At 31.0% G+C, this 16,489-nt stretch overlaps 1 protein-coding gene across 2 annotated transcripts; it reads right to left on the bottom strand.

The window, feature by feature from the left end:
• Positions 1-456: 456 nt before the first annotated feature.
• LOC130655672 (ATP-dependent DNA helicase DDX11-like) lies at positions 457-14,209 on the bottom strand. Of its 2 annotated transcripts, XM_057458451.1 has the most exons (27): positions 14,048-14,209; positions 12,894-13,000; positions 12,492-12,517; positions 12,332-12,396; positions 11,859-11,936; positions 10,677-10,798; positions 10,527-10,575; positions 9,779-9,886; positions 9,617-9,704; positions 8,253-8,371; positions 7,935-8,030; positions 7,609-7,761; positions 7,464-7,510; positions 7,317-7,396; positions 7,143-7,234; positions 6,367-6,405; positions 6,142-6,286; positions 5,953-6,065; positions 5,004-5,076; positions 4,662-4,765; positions 4,065-4,214; positions 3,924-3,992; positions 3,764-3,849; positions 3,506-3,593; positions 3,176-3,236; positions 2,529-2,683; positions 457-1,893 (listed from the first exon to the last, which is right to left on the bottom strand). In XM_057458451.1, exons 1-27 carry the CDS (start codon positions 14,186-14,188, stop codon positions 1,864-1,866), a joined length of 2,484 nt encoding a protein of 827 aa, XP_057314434.1. In that variant the 5' UTR covers positions 14,189-14,209; the 3' UTR covers positions 457-1,863. The 2 variants fall into 2 exon arrangements, 1 of the variants encoding a protein (XP_057314434.1); XR_008984720.1 differs by lacking the exons at positions 457-1,893; positions 2,529-2,683 and having other exon boundaries at positions 3,184-3,236; positions 3,755-3,849.
• Positions 14,210-16,489: the final 2,280 nt, after the last annotated feature.

The following is a 16,489-nucleotide window of genomic DNA, read 5'->3' on the forward strand; positions in this document are numbered from 1 at the left end:
CTCTTTCCCAGTCTCCTGAAATAAATAATACATTTCATGTATAGTAATGAAAAATTCTTGTCGCTTAGTACTTTAAGCGTTGTTGACCTTTTTTTTTTTTTGCTTTTTGCTTTTTGCTATGCTCCTTAGCGAAGCAACCCAAACAAAAACAAATTATTTTCAAGTTTGCCAGGAGTTTTCCTATGAAGCTTTGCAGGGTTTTTTTTTCGGGAATATATTTAATTTCAAGAAGTAACCAGGAATAGCGGCTTTTTTTCTTCTTCTTTTGTTCCCAGATTGTCAAAAAGCAAAAAAGGTCTGGGGACAAGCTTAGTAAAACATCATCCAAATTTTGTTTAGAATATGGCAAAAAGAGACAGTAATTATACATTTGAATAATCTCGATTTACGACTTCCAAATACATAGTCACCTAATAAATTAGGATATTTTTCTCACTGAAGGATAATTCAGTTCAATTTTTGCTAGGGCTACTTCAAACATTAAAAAATTAAATCTCGCACATCGATATTTCTTGTAATAAATAAACAATATACAAATAACAATAGATCACAACCTCGTCCCCAGGGCTTGTTAGTAGTTGGTTTTTGTGTATTGGGACAAAAAACCTTTAAAGGCCCCTTATGTCTAAGAATGAAATAAGCATTGCAACAAAACCAACAGAACACATTCTGTCCACTGCTAAGAAAGACTTGTGAACTGTTAATTGTTTTGCACTAGGCAGTAAGCCAAAACAACTTCTTGCATACTTTAATCTGATGTTTATGTAAGGCATATTCTTTTCACAACTAAGTTGTCGACAAAACATTAAAAACAATAAAAATAAGCATACCAAAGTCAAAAGGTGAAATCTAAGGGTGGTGATTTTTTTAACAAAAACACCAAAACAAAACAGATTTACAAAGCAAAGGGAAGAAATTTAAGGGGGTTAAAATAAGTAACAATTTGAATTTTAATGCTATTCATGTTTCGTGACGTCAGCATAACCCGAGTAAACATGAAAGCATAACAAACGAAATTTAGAATGACTCACAAAAAATAAGATAAAAAAATTAAAACAACACGAAGATATAAAACTACAGGCAAAACCAAAAAGACACACAGAATAAAGTATACGCATAATTTTGAAGTTAAGCAAATGTGGCCGGGTGATTTCGTGCAACATGTTATCAATTTTTATAACTCCTTGTTAACTATAATATTTCTATTCCTAAAGCAAAAAAATATTGCTTTTCTAGCATTATGATAATAAGCATTGATGTAACCTAGAATAACAGATATAATATTATAAACATCAAACGAAATATTTCAACATTTTACATATTCTATATTATGAATAACGTAAAAATAAATCATGCATTAAGATTTCTCGAATCAATATTTCTACCAATATTTCTGAACGCACGCATCTAAAAGTTAATTTCCACTAAACTCAATATGTCGTGTCGGACATTAGAAAAAAATGGAAAAAGAAAAAAAAATTCTTTAGTTTCAAAATTTTGAAAAGGACAAACGAATTTTTTTTGACAAACAATTTATTTTTAGTTCAACTAAAATTCTCTTCTTTAGAGTTTTAACCCCAACAGGTGCGTGCATATATATATGTAAATATAAATATTCAATTAAGAGTGTTCAGCGTTTTCATTTCAGTCTCAATAAAAATCCCATTGTTATACATAATTAATAAGCATTTCTTTAATTTCTTCATAAAGTAATAGAAGTGGTCGGTTTCGAACAAAACAAACCGTTGCTAAGGAGCTTCACAGCACGCGCACTGCATATCTAGACAACATCACACGAATGTCGAAATACATGTAGCAAAAGTGTTTAACAAGCACGTTCTGTATCCAAGATCTTATAGGCTTCTAACTTTTAATTCGTTTTCCAGCAAAGAACTAAAACAAAAAGTCAATAAACAACTAATTATTCATAAAAAAAAATGTTAATAATCTTTCGCTATCATTATGTTGTTGTCGCCATAGAAACGAACATGATAAAATCAAAACATCTGGTAGCCAAGAGAAACAAACAGCACTAACCACAGTACTTGTGTTCTCAGGAAACGTGTCGCATAAACAAAACATTCCTCGCACAACAAAGCCGCTGTTATCACACACGTTGTTTCGTGTTAAGGAAAAAGATAAAAACGTGCATTAAAAATGCAGTTGTTTTTTTTTTCGTATTTATTAGCTATAAACTTTCGTTTCTCTGATTGTATTTACTCTACTTCAGATTTCAAGTTAGATAAATTTATTTTACTAAACATTTTCGTTTTCGTTGTCGTCATATACCCAGCAACAGCTTAAATAAAACCACCCCTAAGCGATAACTGGCAGCGGAAAAGTTTAAATGAAAACTAACGGTAAGGTGCAGTATAGGTCTGGTCACATTTTACCGCATTTTTTATTTTTTAAAAAAAGCAAAAAAAATAGCTTCGTAACCCCCCGAATAACTTATGTTATCACGATGTTATCAGCGTTTTGAGTGTTTAAAATATTACTCGAATATTCAACGTTAAATTTGACCATACCTTGCTAATCGAAGCACAAGCTGGCCCAAATCGACTATGACATTGTAATTGTGATCGTATCCAAGATGGTAGCTTGTTTTGAACATTTGGTTTTGAATATCTTTGATCAACAAGAATGATTGAAGCGTAATCTTCTTTGTGGCGTATTGCTCGACCTAGATATTGTGAAAAAAGTTGTATGATAGAGCCTGGTACAGCTAAATAATGAAGTGGTGCGACCTAAAATTACTATTGCAATTTTTTACGTGGCTCTACACGTTATAATTATTAGTCTAACTAGTTAGCAATGTGGTATTTTGCAGACTAAAATATATGAAAACCAACTTTATGCACTCCCCATGTACAAGTAAATATTCACTATTAAAAAATTACTTGTATTATTTGAGAAAGCTTCAAAAGAGATAAAACATATGGTTAGTCCGTTAAATGACATTCCAAAACAACCTAAATTTGACTTTATTATGCTGATTTGAGCATTCCTCTATCTATTCTATCTATTTCATACAGAATAAAGGAAAATGGACAGAACGTTGTTTCTCAAAACAGTATGATCTTCTAGACTGCCGTTTGCAGTTATTCCATGCTACCATAAAGACGTAGGTAAGGCAGGTGTAATAATATATTTATAGTTAAAGAAAGTTACACACCTATCGATTGGTTGACAGCCTTCATACAAATATTCTCATAATGTTCCTGTCCAGCGGAAGGCTATAAAAAGCAATTATTTTATAACTTCTGCAATGTACTGTATTTAAAATGTGAACTGTATAATTAAAAAATCTATTTATATTCAGGGTCTTTTACATTTCATAAAACGCGTTCCTCTAAATTTAGATATTTATTAATAGAATAACCCAAGTCAAATATTGATTCAAAAAAGTCAGAAAAACATTCCAGCATTCTAGACACCAACTTAGCAGCCCTTGACATTTTTCAACACTGTTATACATAACACAAAAATGATTCGTTGCACTTACCCCGATACTTTTATTTAAGAATTCCATCTTTTCTTTCAGTTCTGGGGATTGTATATTTGGGTAAGGTAGTCCAACCATTATAACGCATCTACAATAGGGTTTAAAAGTTTTGTTTTTATGCACAAAATATACATAATTTTCAGTTTGTAGGTGCTGCATACCAAAGCCAATACGAGTGGGAATGTTCAGATAAAAATACAAGGAGGGGGAATCTTTAGATAAAAATACAAATAAAATTGATAAACATACCACACTTACCGGCCCAGATCATCTGAGAAATTTATTCCTTCACTCATCTTTCCACCAACAACACTGAGCAGTAAAGCACCACCAGTTACACCTCTCTAACAAATAATATAAAATTTTATATATATATAGATATACACATACTCCTCATTTCCCTTCACTAATTACTTACCCTAATAGAGTTGGTGTAATCCAATAACACTTTATCACAAGATCCAGATTTTCTTGGTTCCCTAAATATCTTTAGGTATACATTAACATTACATGTTAGTCAATTAAATCTGACAGTAGACACTCTTTGATACTGACTAACCTTTTTTCTGAGCTCGATTTTCTTCAGAATACCACATGAAAGCCATCTCTTATAAACAATATCTTCATAGTCGTATGACGCAAAGAAGCAGACTACACCTCCAGGAACAACCGTGCAAATGTTACACAACATACGACCTAGCTCGTCTATCTGAAAAATGAAAGCATTAGTCATAACTGCATGAGGTATGGGGTGTTGGGATTAATAGATACAGTTGGAGTGGTGAAGCAAAGCAAAGTCTTGGTACGAGATAAAAGAATGAATAACCATAGATATATTTCTTAACATTCAATTTTAGATAATTATAAAAACTTATTCAGACTGTGCTTTTTAAAATTTTAACTTGTGAATACGTTCTTTCTATCACCAGAATTAAACGTTATAGTAATTTATATTAAGAGGTTCTTATGGTGACTTTTATAACAGTTTTTAAGAAAATTCAGAACGTTTCTAGTTGATAGGTGTCGAGAGACAAATGTTTCCAAACATCAGATAGGGTTATAGTAATAAGATACAAGATAAAAAGCAACAAATTAGCGGAATGGGGCATAATACCTCAACATTTTAGGTCGATTGGGGTTAACAAGGTTTACTCACCAAATCATATTTACTTCGATTTTGAAACGTGAAATCATAATCTATTGACGAAGGACCTTTACATAGAGATAGAGCTATCAAGTTTTCTGGTGGTATGACATGGCCTAAATATATATTTGAATTTTAAAGTAAAAAATATACGGAGTACCATAATACAAGCCGTACGTGAGTTTGTGCAGGGAGATTACTGCTGATGTCTAGTAATGACAAATATTATATTGTAATGGTTAGTCCGTGTAACATATTTACAACATTAATATTTTAATGCCACAACATGAATTCTACATGAGAATTTCACTTGTGTGTACGCATTTTAATTTGGATGTGCCGCAAAATACATACCACATGAAAATTCAACAATCCTGTCACTGTGGACATTCGCAGAGTATAACAACACATTTCTAAATTCAGATATCTAGAAAATGAAAACAAAAAGATAACAACTACAGTAGGAGCATAAGGTTCAAAAACGATACGGTGGAGTTCATTGCTTTTTCAAACATGTGACAACAATTTTTCATACAATCAATATTCGCTTCGCAAAAATATTTGTTTATTTTATAACCAGAGATCTGGTCAATCCAGTCAGCTGTGTTTTACTACTGACCAAGACCTATTTTTGACCTTGAACTCGCTTATACAAAACTGTTACCTCCTATTGCCCAGAGCTATGTTATTAGGAGGACGTAACATTTACTCAGACAAATCCCTTTGGAGGAAAAGTTTTATATGCAATATTAAATACTAAAGATGTTAGCTAGCTAAGAAAAACAAATGAGTCAAAAATATTATTTTTTTGACATACTTGTTAGTAAATTAATATAAATGTTTAAGCTAAAAAAAATAATTTGCCTGAAATACAATTAAAGGTAAGTGATCTGCTAACATCATTAACCCTATTCAGGTCTGGCTTTTGTGGGGCTCCGAAAAGGGTTTGTGCAAAAGTTACTTTGTTTGAGTCGACAGTCCATGGTTTAGTTGATTCACAGAATCTGGTTGTGTATTCATATATATAAAATACATATATACTTATATATACATATATACAGCAACAAAATAGAAAAGAATTTCAAAGTGAACTTTCAAAATGTCAATAATCACTTATGCACTTTTATACCCCCACAGGATCGCCTCTCTTTTTAGAGTCAAATTGAGCAGAATTGTCAGTCTTTTTGAGAACATAACGATATTTTTATAAAACCTTTTTAAAATCGAGGAGAACTAAGGACTTTTGAAGAGGCGTAGCAATCATGCCCAATCAGATAAGGAACAAAAAAGTCCAACAACATACAGGTTGCATTGTACCACCAGCAACAATGACTGCTTTACATTCTTGCAATACATCAATGAAATGAACAGCAGGATTCAACAACAAAAATTTGAACGTGGATTTGCTGGGCAGATCTAAAAAAAGCTAAAGCTGCCATAATTGCCCCTCTTGTAACATTTTGAAAATGCTTGGTTAAAATGAAATCCTTACTATCTTTAGTAATTAGTATTCTGCCATCTTTATCAGCATTGGTAAGTGCATCTAAAAATGCCTCTATGTAAACAAACTGGGATGAATGTACTGCATTTGTCGAATCCTTTTCCATGTTCTGGAATTTGTCTATGAAACCATTCAACTAAATAAATTTGAAAAATAATGCACAAAAGTTAAAAATAAAATAAATAATAATAATAATAAAAACGAATAGAAGAGCACCTTTTTTCCTATTTGACTTTTTTCACAATATCTTCTTATCTAAAAAACATTCAAGACATTTGAAAGGAATATTACAAAAACGAATTTATGAAATAAGTTTGTTAAGTGTAGCAGTAATTGCTACAACGTTTATGGTTTTTACAAAATCCTGAAAACACGTATTATGTTTTCAGGACTTTAAAATTTGTTGTTACCAAGGAAAAGACAGAAAATTGAAATCCACGTTAACCTTGTGTTACGCTTATTTCTTTACAGAAAATTAAAATCCACGTTAACCTTGTGTTACGCTTATTTCTTTAATAAAACAGATTGACGAGGATACAATTTCACTTGATCGACCAAACGGTTTTCGGGAAAATGTTAAGTGGTTTAAAAATCATATCATATGTGTTATTAGTAGACTAAATATAGATGGTCAAACTACACAAGGGAAATGGAGACGAAGTTTACAAACTTGCTCTTTATATGTATGTTTTTTGTATTACATAATTTAAAAATGGAAAGCTTTGTTTGTCGATGGTGTTGGCTTAACTTTTATATTACAGTAATTTGTGTTTCGTAAGAATTTTACAAGCCACAATCTCAGCAAACATGCTAGTTTACCTTGACTAAGTTTTCTTATATGAACACCCCCTAAGAAAGCTTTACGTGGGAGAAATTTTCTCATTTTACAATCGTAGTTTAATAACTGATGCTTTGAAACAGTATATCTTTCACTGAACCTATTTAGTTTTGAGCATGGCAGGATATTAGTCAAATGGATAAAAAATCCTTACCTTAAACAAATTGACATTGTCGATTTTTGAGGAGTAAACAAAATTGTTGATTGTCTTCAATGATGAAGCTGTTTGTTTTAAATCATTTTTTTCTAAAATAAAGAGAAATAATCCATGGGTATAAATGAATGAATTTAAATTAGAATTAAACAAGAAAACATTACATCAAATTACCTTTCAATGCAGAAAGCAAAGAATTCAACACAAACAAGATTTGTTCGATGTACATAAGATTCTTCGCTTTTAGCCTTGTCCTTAAAAATAAAAATAAGTCAACAACTGTAGAAAATATTCATCTATATGATTTCACAATTTTTATACCTGTATCTATCTCTATATTGCATTAACTGGTTGACTGATGAAGAAATCTAAAGGGGCGCAAAGTAATTTATCAACCAGGTACATCTTAACACAGTTGTGGTGGTGGTAAACTGCTAAAAATTAGCAATGCAGAAAAAAAGTCTACCTGGAGTGCAGTTATTTCGACACTGTGAATGGTGTTTATCGTTTCAATCAAGTTATGACCTTCATCAATGATTACAACATTTCCTTTCAGATTTATACCAACAGCATCTCTTGTTGATTTATGAAGTAGTGTCTGATACGGTAAAACTACTAACTATAAATGAATGAATGAATGAATAAATAAATTATACATAATACGGAAATTAAAAGATTTTTCCAAAACGTAAGAACAGAAAGAACCTGGTGATATAAGAAAATGAATGAACAACATCAGTATTATTTCATTTTCGCGTTCTTTTTAACAAACAAAAAACTTAAAAAAAAAACCTGTGCTTCAGGAATTGAATGCCGAGTTCCATAATAAGGGCAAGTATCCAAATCCTTTCCTAATGACACCAACTGTTCAATATCATGCACATCAACCTGTTAATAAGCAGAAAGTATGGGTTCGTTTAACAAATTGTGATATGAATTAATACATCAATTAGGATTAAAGTAATGTTAAAAGACACAACATTAATGTTGATTTATGTTAAGCCAGAAAAAAAGTTAATCTAAATAAAGAAGGATAAAGTGATAACAAATGTTTACAAAACAACGATAGCAGTTTTGTCAGTAAGTTTTTTAAGTTTTACTACAGCATACCACGGCATGGTCCTTAAACTCCTTAAACCTTTTATAGTTGTAATATGGACACCCAGATGCCTTTTCTTTTTTTCGCTTCTTTCTCACTTGCTTTCCTTCAACTTTCTCATCTTCCTTTTCTATAAAATAAGCATTTACGTTAGCAAACAACATTTTAAAGAAGTGACAGCCTTTCCTTCTCTTTGAATTATTACCCAGTTTGAAAAGTGAAACTTAAATAACCATCAGTGTGCTTATTTAACACAAATTTTTTAGGAATATTCAAATATTTCTTTAAGATCTCAAATATGTCCTTTTCATGTTGCACTTTTTTCCAGTCGATTAAAATGGAAGTCATAATAAACAAGAGTCATTACATGCCCACATGTTTACATGCCTTAGTTTTTTACATGCGTTATGTGCCCTAGTGTCTTCATGTGCCTTAGTGCTTTTCAAGCCTTAGATCATTACATGCCCTAATTTTTTAGGTTTTTTAGTGCCTTACTGGTTTATGTGCCTTAGTGCTTTTGTGTTAATTAATATTTCATAAAAACATAATATAAATATGGACAAATATATAAAGCAAAAACAAACTCTTAGGCTCTTTTAAGCTTTATGCAAAGAATTTGGACAATTTTTTAACTCTTTCTGCCACAACTCATAAATTGTATTGTTTGTTTGCCAACATCAGGTTGAACAAATTTTATTCATACTTAAATACATTCTTTGCAACGGCAGCTCAACAATGAAATTTAAAAAGGATTAGTTCAATAAAAGTAAAATAAAACACAAGTTTCTTTTGCTTTTTGCAGCATGTTTCTGTCTGAGAAAGTCTTAACAACAACTATCAAGAATAAGATTTTCATCCTGCCTTCCCTACTTTTAAAAGAATGTGTTGTTTTATTTTGAGTATAATTTTTATTTTTATTTTGACTTTTCTTTTTCTTTTTCTTTTTTTACTAGAAACTTGCTTAAGTTATACCATGCTTTGTAAAAAACTTTCATTACTGTAAAAATATTATTACACTTTTTATACTTTAGTGTACGTCTGACAATCGCTCAGTGTGGAACTGTGGGTTATGCACTTTTAATGTGTACATACGAAAATAAATTAATCCACCCAAGTTCTGCTGTTTATTTTATTGAACACTGTTTTGATATCATTCCTATACAAGATATATAGCATGCTTTTTATACATGCTAAGCATACTATATTCGAGTGTGAACCTCCCCTGAGTGAAAATAATTACTCTATTATACTAATAAATCAAGGGGAGGCCATAGGTATGTTAATCATTCAATACGCAAAAAAGGCACATAAACACATACAGGCATGTGATTTAGCAGAGTCAATAGACAATTATAAGTTCCAGACCTATGCATACCTTTTTTCTTTTTCTGCATGTCAAGACATTTTTCATTGATTTTGTGACCACTTTTTAACATTTGAACATCCGCATTGATACAATACGTCTGTAACGTAAAAAAAAAAAGAAGAAAAATCAAAGCTACCCATCTGTCCATGTCACTCAAGAAGTACAACTTACCTGTCGTGAAGCTAAAGCAACAACTCGTATTTTATCAGCAAAAGGTGATTTCTGTACTTCGTGTATAAATTGAGCAAGCTGTGAATGAGTACGACTACAATAGAATATCTAAAAAAAGAATTTAAATTTATACAATTTACACAAGTAAAAAAATAAAAGGTTGGCTAGAAAAGGTTAAGATTACTATCTCAAGCGTTTTCTTAAAATTAATAAACATAGCTTTCAATTTTTCGGCGAAAAGTTATTACGTAAACCTTGAAATGCTGATTAAAATAATGTATAGGATCGTGTGCTTGCAACAAACAATTTTCAGGGATATAAGGTTTAAAATTATTTTAACATCATCAATCCACTTGTTCTTGTTAGTATTTTGGTTGCTTTATTTTATATACTTATACTTTATTTATATAAGTTAATATAAGTTTCAGTATAAGTACAGGTACAGCAGCTTTCTCTACATTGTAGAATGAATTGTGGTGTTTTTAAGCTTTGTAAGGAGATTTTCTCGTAAGAATGAAATATGGCGATATTTAAGCTTTGTAGGGACGCTTCTAGTTATTTTAGAAAGTAATATAACCTATGGTCCTTCTTTTCGCCTCAACGAGTGTCATACACTAATATATAGAGCTTTGTAAACAACTGCAACTTGTCTGCTACTGCATTATAACATAAAAATGTGCTGCATGAGTGTTGGTTGAAACAGAGTATACTAGTGTCGGATCATTTCAACAAAACACTAGATGCATACCTTCATGCCATGTTGTTCTTCTTCGTCTATTTCATCTTCCTCTGAGGTACTAAAAAAGACAGTTGAAACTATATCTAAAAAAGTAAAAGCTTTATGTATTTTATATAACATGGAAGTATTGATACGTGCAATAAAAAATAAGAGTGGCACCTGTCCTCTCCCTTGACATCTTCGTTATCACTGGTGTAGTCAACCAAGAGAGCCTCATCTTCATTTTCTTTTTCTACTACATCATTTTCCATGCTAGTGGCAATTGAAGGGCAATCATCTCTCTTTTAAATAAAGTTAATATTTTTGTGCAAAAATTTATATGTAATGCACTTTGCCTGCCTGGCTGCCTGTTTTCTGTGACAGGTAAAAGCAATTATATTTTTACCATCTATAACAGATGACACTAAATTTATGAGAAAATTTATGTTAGGTTAATATCCTAATATAATTTAATTGTTTTTATTGATTAGGGCAGAGAAATATTTAATATGTTTTTGACAAACATTTAAGTAAAGTGTTTATAGGTTTTTTGATGATGTCATCAATTTGTCTGTTTCAAAACAGGTGGGTAGTCAAGTTTTGGAGTTGATGTCAGTTTTCTCCATCCATTTTCACGCTACTTGGCGTCCAGTAGTTCCAATGGCTTCACTAACTTAATTACCTGAGTTATGCTGATATTCTTACAATCTTAAATTCGCGAAGAATGTTGTTGCTAAATTAAATGCACATGAATGTCATGTTGCGCGAAAAAGCTAATTAAACAGCGGAATTTATTTTCTCTCTCTTTAAATTACACTCACAGAGATGTTATGTTAAAGTGTTTTTATGTTACAATACGATGACATTGTCAACAGAAAAAATAAACAAGCAACAAACAAACCAATTATATTACAATGTGAATATAGCTATGTATTTAAAAATCGTAGCTAAAAATTTATAGTAGTATATTTTATAGTGTTTTATCTGGACAATGTAGTATTAGCATTTGAAAAATATAAAATTCATGTTTTTAATATTGCTTTTTCACATGTCCTCTCACAAAAGCACAACTCATATTTGCTTTTGCTTCCTTTCTGCATAGTCATTTGAAATAACCTCTCAAGCAAAGAGAATGAGAGGTTGCATACAAAAATCATGTATTTTTGAAAATTAACCTATTGTATTGAGTGAAAAGAATACTTGATAAATTTTAAAGCATGCAAAAAGTTTGATGACCTCATAAGCAAGGTTTTTTTAAAAACCATGTCAAAGGTTGGCTTTATTCTTAACTGGTTAATTATTTTATATAAACAATTCGGTTTCGGTCACCTTAATTTTTTAAATATTGAAATGTTAACAAACCTTGCGCTTCTTTGCTCTTTTATTTTTTCTAATGTCTTCCAATTTCAGTTTTTGCTTCTTTCGTTTCTCTTCCCTCTCCTAGTAAATTCCGTAATACTTAAACCATTTAATCTAAACTAGTCTTGTTAAAGTAAAAAAAAAGATAAAGCATATTAACTGAGCTGTATCGAAGACCAGTTGCAGACTATAACAACATAAACATATTAGCTTTAGTGAAGGCTAAGGTAAACAAATTGCTATGCTTTGACAATTGTACTGCTCAATATTGTCAGGTTGTAGGTAAAAAGAGATTTTATTATGCAATTATATCACTAAACAATATTAATATTCTGTGTTTTTCAGAGAAAAAAATTCATTTTTTGGATTACAGTTTTTGCTCAACAAGGATTTCTTAGATAATTAGGACATGCGCAGCTGATGTTAGGCCTACCTGCCTGTTTGACTAACAAAAACAAGTCGTTAGAAATTTTAACCTTAACTTTCCCAATGAGATCATTAGCAGCTTTTTGTTGGAAATAATCATCAACCCATGTTGGTTCTAAATTTAAGTAAGTGTTGCATAGATTAATTTACAACACATTTTCACAATTGCTGTTTGAAATAAAAATAATATTCATGAAACAAATACCTTACCATTGTCTTCTTCATCTTTACTTTCTCTACATATAATTAATGCATTATAAAACCTCATTTAGAAAGACATCAACATATTGATTTACACTCTTTTTCATAAGCATGACTTACCCGGCCTTAAAATCCCTCAAATATTAAGCATAAGACAACCATAATCTGAGCCGAGCTTTAATCTTGAGGCATAGTTTTTCAACAAAATAAATAATAAACAAATAACAAAATAGTGTTTTAGAGAAAAAAAAGTCTTATACACCCTTTTTTATACATATAGCCTGAAGAATCCTAAAAATAATCTAAGCATAATTTGAGACTCAAAAAACCTTTTTTCTAGCCACACTACAGCTGTTCCAAAAATACATATGCTTATAAAAAAGAGTGTATTGAATTATTGCATGTACTCACTTTAAACTTGAACTGCCAGAAAGAATATTCTTTGTTTCTTCCTCCTTTTGTGTTTCATAATCCCGTAACCAAGTTAATGCACCACATATCAAGCTAAGAGATTTTCCCTAGAGTAAAAAATTTCTAGTGTGATGTTTTTACTGGAGTAAAAAGATAAAAACTCAAAATATATTAGTTGTTCTCAATATATTTACTAAAAACACAACACAAAATTTGCTTGACAAAAGATACTATCCAGATCAAGATTGCCTGTTTAATTAACAATGACAAAATTTTATTATATAGCTCCTCTTTTTTTATTGTTAAAACTAGTCTTAAGCCCATAGAAAAATCCACTGTTTCTCATGTTATGCATATTTCAGTTCTCAGACTTCTGCCTATTGTACATATTTCCTGCATGGGTTTTATTTTTGTCTGCTTGTCACGAAGCAATCAAATTGCTATATGTCCAAAATAAATCTGCGACATAACCATTTAAACAGAATACGGGTGCTATTATAAAGATGCTCGACTTAAAAGCATACTGTAGCTTCATATTATTATTGAAAAGTCAATTAATTAACCTAGTGTTTTGAATAAAATTCACCCAGAATAAACAACCCTAAAATTTCAAATTTGTTCACAAATTTGAAGTTTTAGGCACGTACATTTACGTTTTTTATGCCATGAAGAATTGCATTGGAATACTTTTTAACATTTATTCTGCAAACTTTCTGAACATGAAATTGTTGTAGGAGTTAAGTAGATTATTGCTAAGTTTACGTAAAACTCTTCTGGAGGGGCTACAAAATTCTTTTGTGTGCAAAATATTTTTTGCATGCTATTATTAACCTTGCATGATTGTCACCATTCATGCAATTTTTTAACCAATGAACGGGTGCGTGACTTAAATTGTGAAATATCATCAGAAAATTTTTTCGAATTTAACATTAAAGACAGGCAGGTGCATTTTTATTCCTAGTACATATATACACATTTCCACACTGATTATTAAAATATTTATTTAATAAAAATATAAAATTCACCATCAGTTAAACAAATTGAGGTCATAAACTTAACACTTTCCCCCTCATGCTATTATGCAGAACATATAATATTAGGACAGGAAAAGCATGGAAATCAGTAGAAGTGGCAAGGATTAGCAAACGTCTTACTGTTCCTGTTGGACTTTCAAAAATACCAATCTTTTCGTTCTCAATCGTGTAGTATAAATGTTTCATAAAATTCTGCTGGATATCATATGGTTTGAATGGAAATTCAAAATAGCCTTCCTCCTTAAATTTCGATTCATTCATTGCAAAGTTATTGCTCTTGACTAAAACAAATTTATAAAATTTATTTACAAAGGACAAAAATAAAATTTTTACTTATGCTGTACTCTTAAACATACAGCCTGAGGTCAAAAGTACAGACCGAGTTTACAATTTACATCAGAAATATAAATTTTCTTAGATAGACAAAAAACAGAAACTATTTCTTTACGTTGTGTCACCAAAAAAACATTTTTAATTTCGATTCCTTTGGAGTTTAGTTATGTAGAATATATACAGAACGTAAAAATAGTTATATAGAAATGAATCTAATAACTAATGGGAAGACAATTCTATCAGCCCCACAGTGGTTCTTGTTATCATTTTTGAGTTGAGCAAACATTAACAGTATTAAAAAAAATGATGTTATCAAACCCACAAGCTGGAATTTTTTAAAATCAAAAAGAATAAAAAATAATGTATTATCAACATTATCAATGAAAGTATATCTCTGTCAGATCTTGGTGATACATGCTCAGTCCATGGTAAATGCTTAAACGGTGCTCTGGGAGATAGCGCTGGACCAATACACGATTAGATACCACAATTTTATCGTGCTTGTGTGTTTTGATTTTTTGGAGACATTGGCAAGTAGAATGAAGTGACTCGAAGAACCACATAGCTTCTTTGCCAATATCTTCAGAACACGTTTTCAATTTAGAATAACTTTGCAGTCAATCTTAATTCATCCGCATTTTTCAAATTTGTGAAGATGGTCTACTTGCCAAAGTTGTGGATGGCTGACGTATTGTCACATCCACTTAATGTGTGCGCAGAGAAGAAAAGGACTTGAATATTATAGCATGCTTGTTGATTTGTTGCCTTCTTATTAATCATTGTCTTTAAAGAGATATGTAAAATTTCTTCATTGTTTTGCGTCTGAATTCCTCTTAATTTATCTTGTTCTCAATTTTTTGTTCCACTTTTTTTTTGAGTTGAATTGACAAAAAATCGTCTCCTGATTCTTTAATTGTCTCAATAACAAAACAAGACAAATTTTTAAAAATTTTTTGTCTTATTTATATTGTCTCGTTAATGGGACAAAATTTGTGGAAGATCCCTGAGCATTGTAAAGTGAATAAATTTGTAACATCCCTTTAAAGCTTACCTCTCACTTTAAAAAAAGTTTATCTTATTCTGTTTATACTGAGAATAAATAACTTTTGGTATAGCGAATTCCGCGAATTTTATTCATATTTTCGAAAATTAATCTTCGCGGAATGCATTTATTGGACTTCGTGAAAACAACTAAAAAGTAAGTAAGTTAGTAAGAGCATAAAGTATCAGAAAAAAGCCCTGAGAACTAGGTGCCCTGAAGTCTTGTGCACAAAAATCACAATATGCGCTGCTGTTGCAGCCTTATCTGGAGTAAATTAATAATAACTGCGATAAGAATAACAGAAGTACTGCTAGAAAGCATTCTTTGGTCATTTAAACCGGTAAAAAACAACGAGCTGCATTCCAAAACGAGTTTTATTACAAGATGAACACTTTTTACCTGATGTTTTTATATCAACGCTGGCAGAAAGCCTGTGGAAATTTAATCTTAGTTTACTGAATCCTTGCATTTAAGTGTAGGTCTTGCGCAAATTTTGGTGTGTGCTCTTCCTTAATGTTGCACTTAGGGATCCTCTATTTGGTATGATGCAGGAATTTACAGGCTTCAAGGCCTGGACCTCTTCTTGTTTGTGTGAATCTTGAAGGTTACCTCACGCAAAAATAAAGCTAATTGCATATGAAAGAGCTTGAAAGGTTCTCTAGGAATTTGAATATTTTTTTGAAAATTCTTGATTGGTCCTTTAGAATTTGGACTAAAAAAGATTCACTAATTATTTATGATTTCAAGAGTATACTCTGTAAGGGTGTTATATTTAACATTTTTGACAAGCCATATAGGCTATTCACTTTGACACATTTTGAACATTTTACATATATAAATTTCAATATTTAGTTACCATAATTATGCTCAATGCTAACTCATGGCGTCATAATTTTGCATAATTAGCGCAACTTTTAAGACAAATATCTCGAGAACAGATTAAGATTTTTCAAAAAAAGAAAAAGATTTCTAAAGAACTTAAAGATTTTTCATGTGGTAACCTTTAACCTTGATCAAAGGACATTTAATATCAAGGGAGAAATGCTTTCTAATGGTTTTTGGTGTCACAAACAGGTTTCATCTTTCCCATATGGGCCCCTGGGAAAAAGCCATAGTGCTAGCTAGGCTGAGTTCAGTCAATATTACAACTTTTACTAGTAGGTGTTTTACCACCTCCTCAGTCCTGT

The sequence above is a fragment of the Hydractinia symbiolongicarpus genome, chromosome 8 (assembly GCF_029227915.1).
Source record: "Hydractinia symbiolongicarpus strain clone_291-10 chromosome 8, HSymV2.1, whole genome shotgun sequence".
NCBI lineage: Eukaryota > Metazoa > Cnidaria > Hydrozoa > Anthoathecata > Hydractiniidae > Hydractinia > Hydractinia symbiolongicarpus.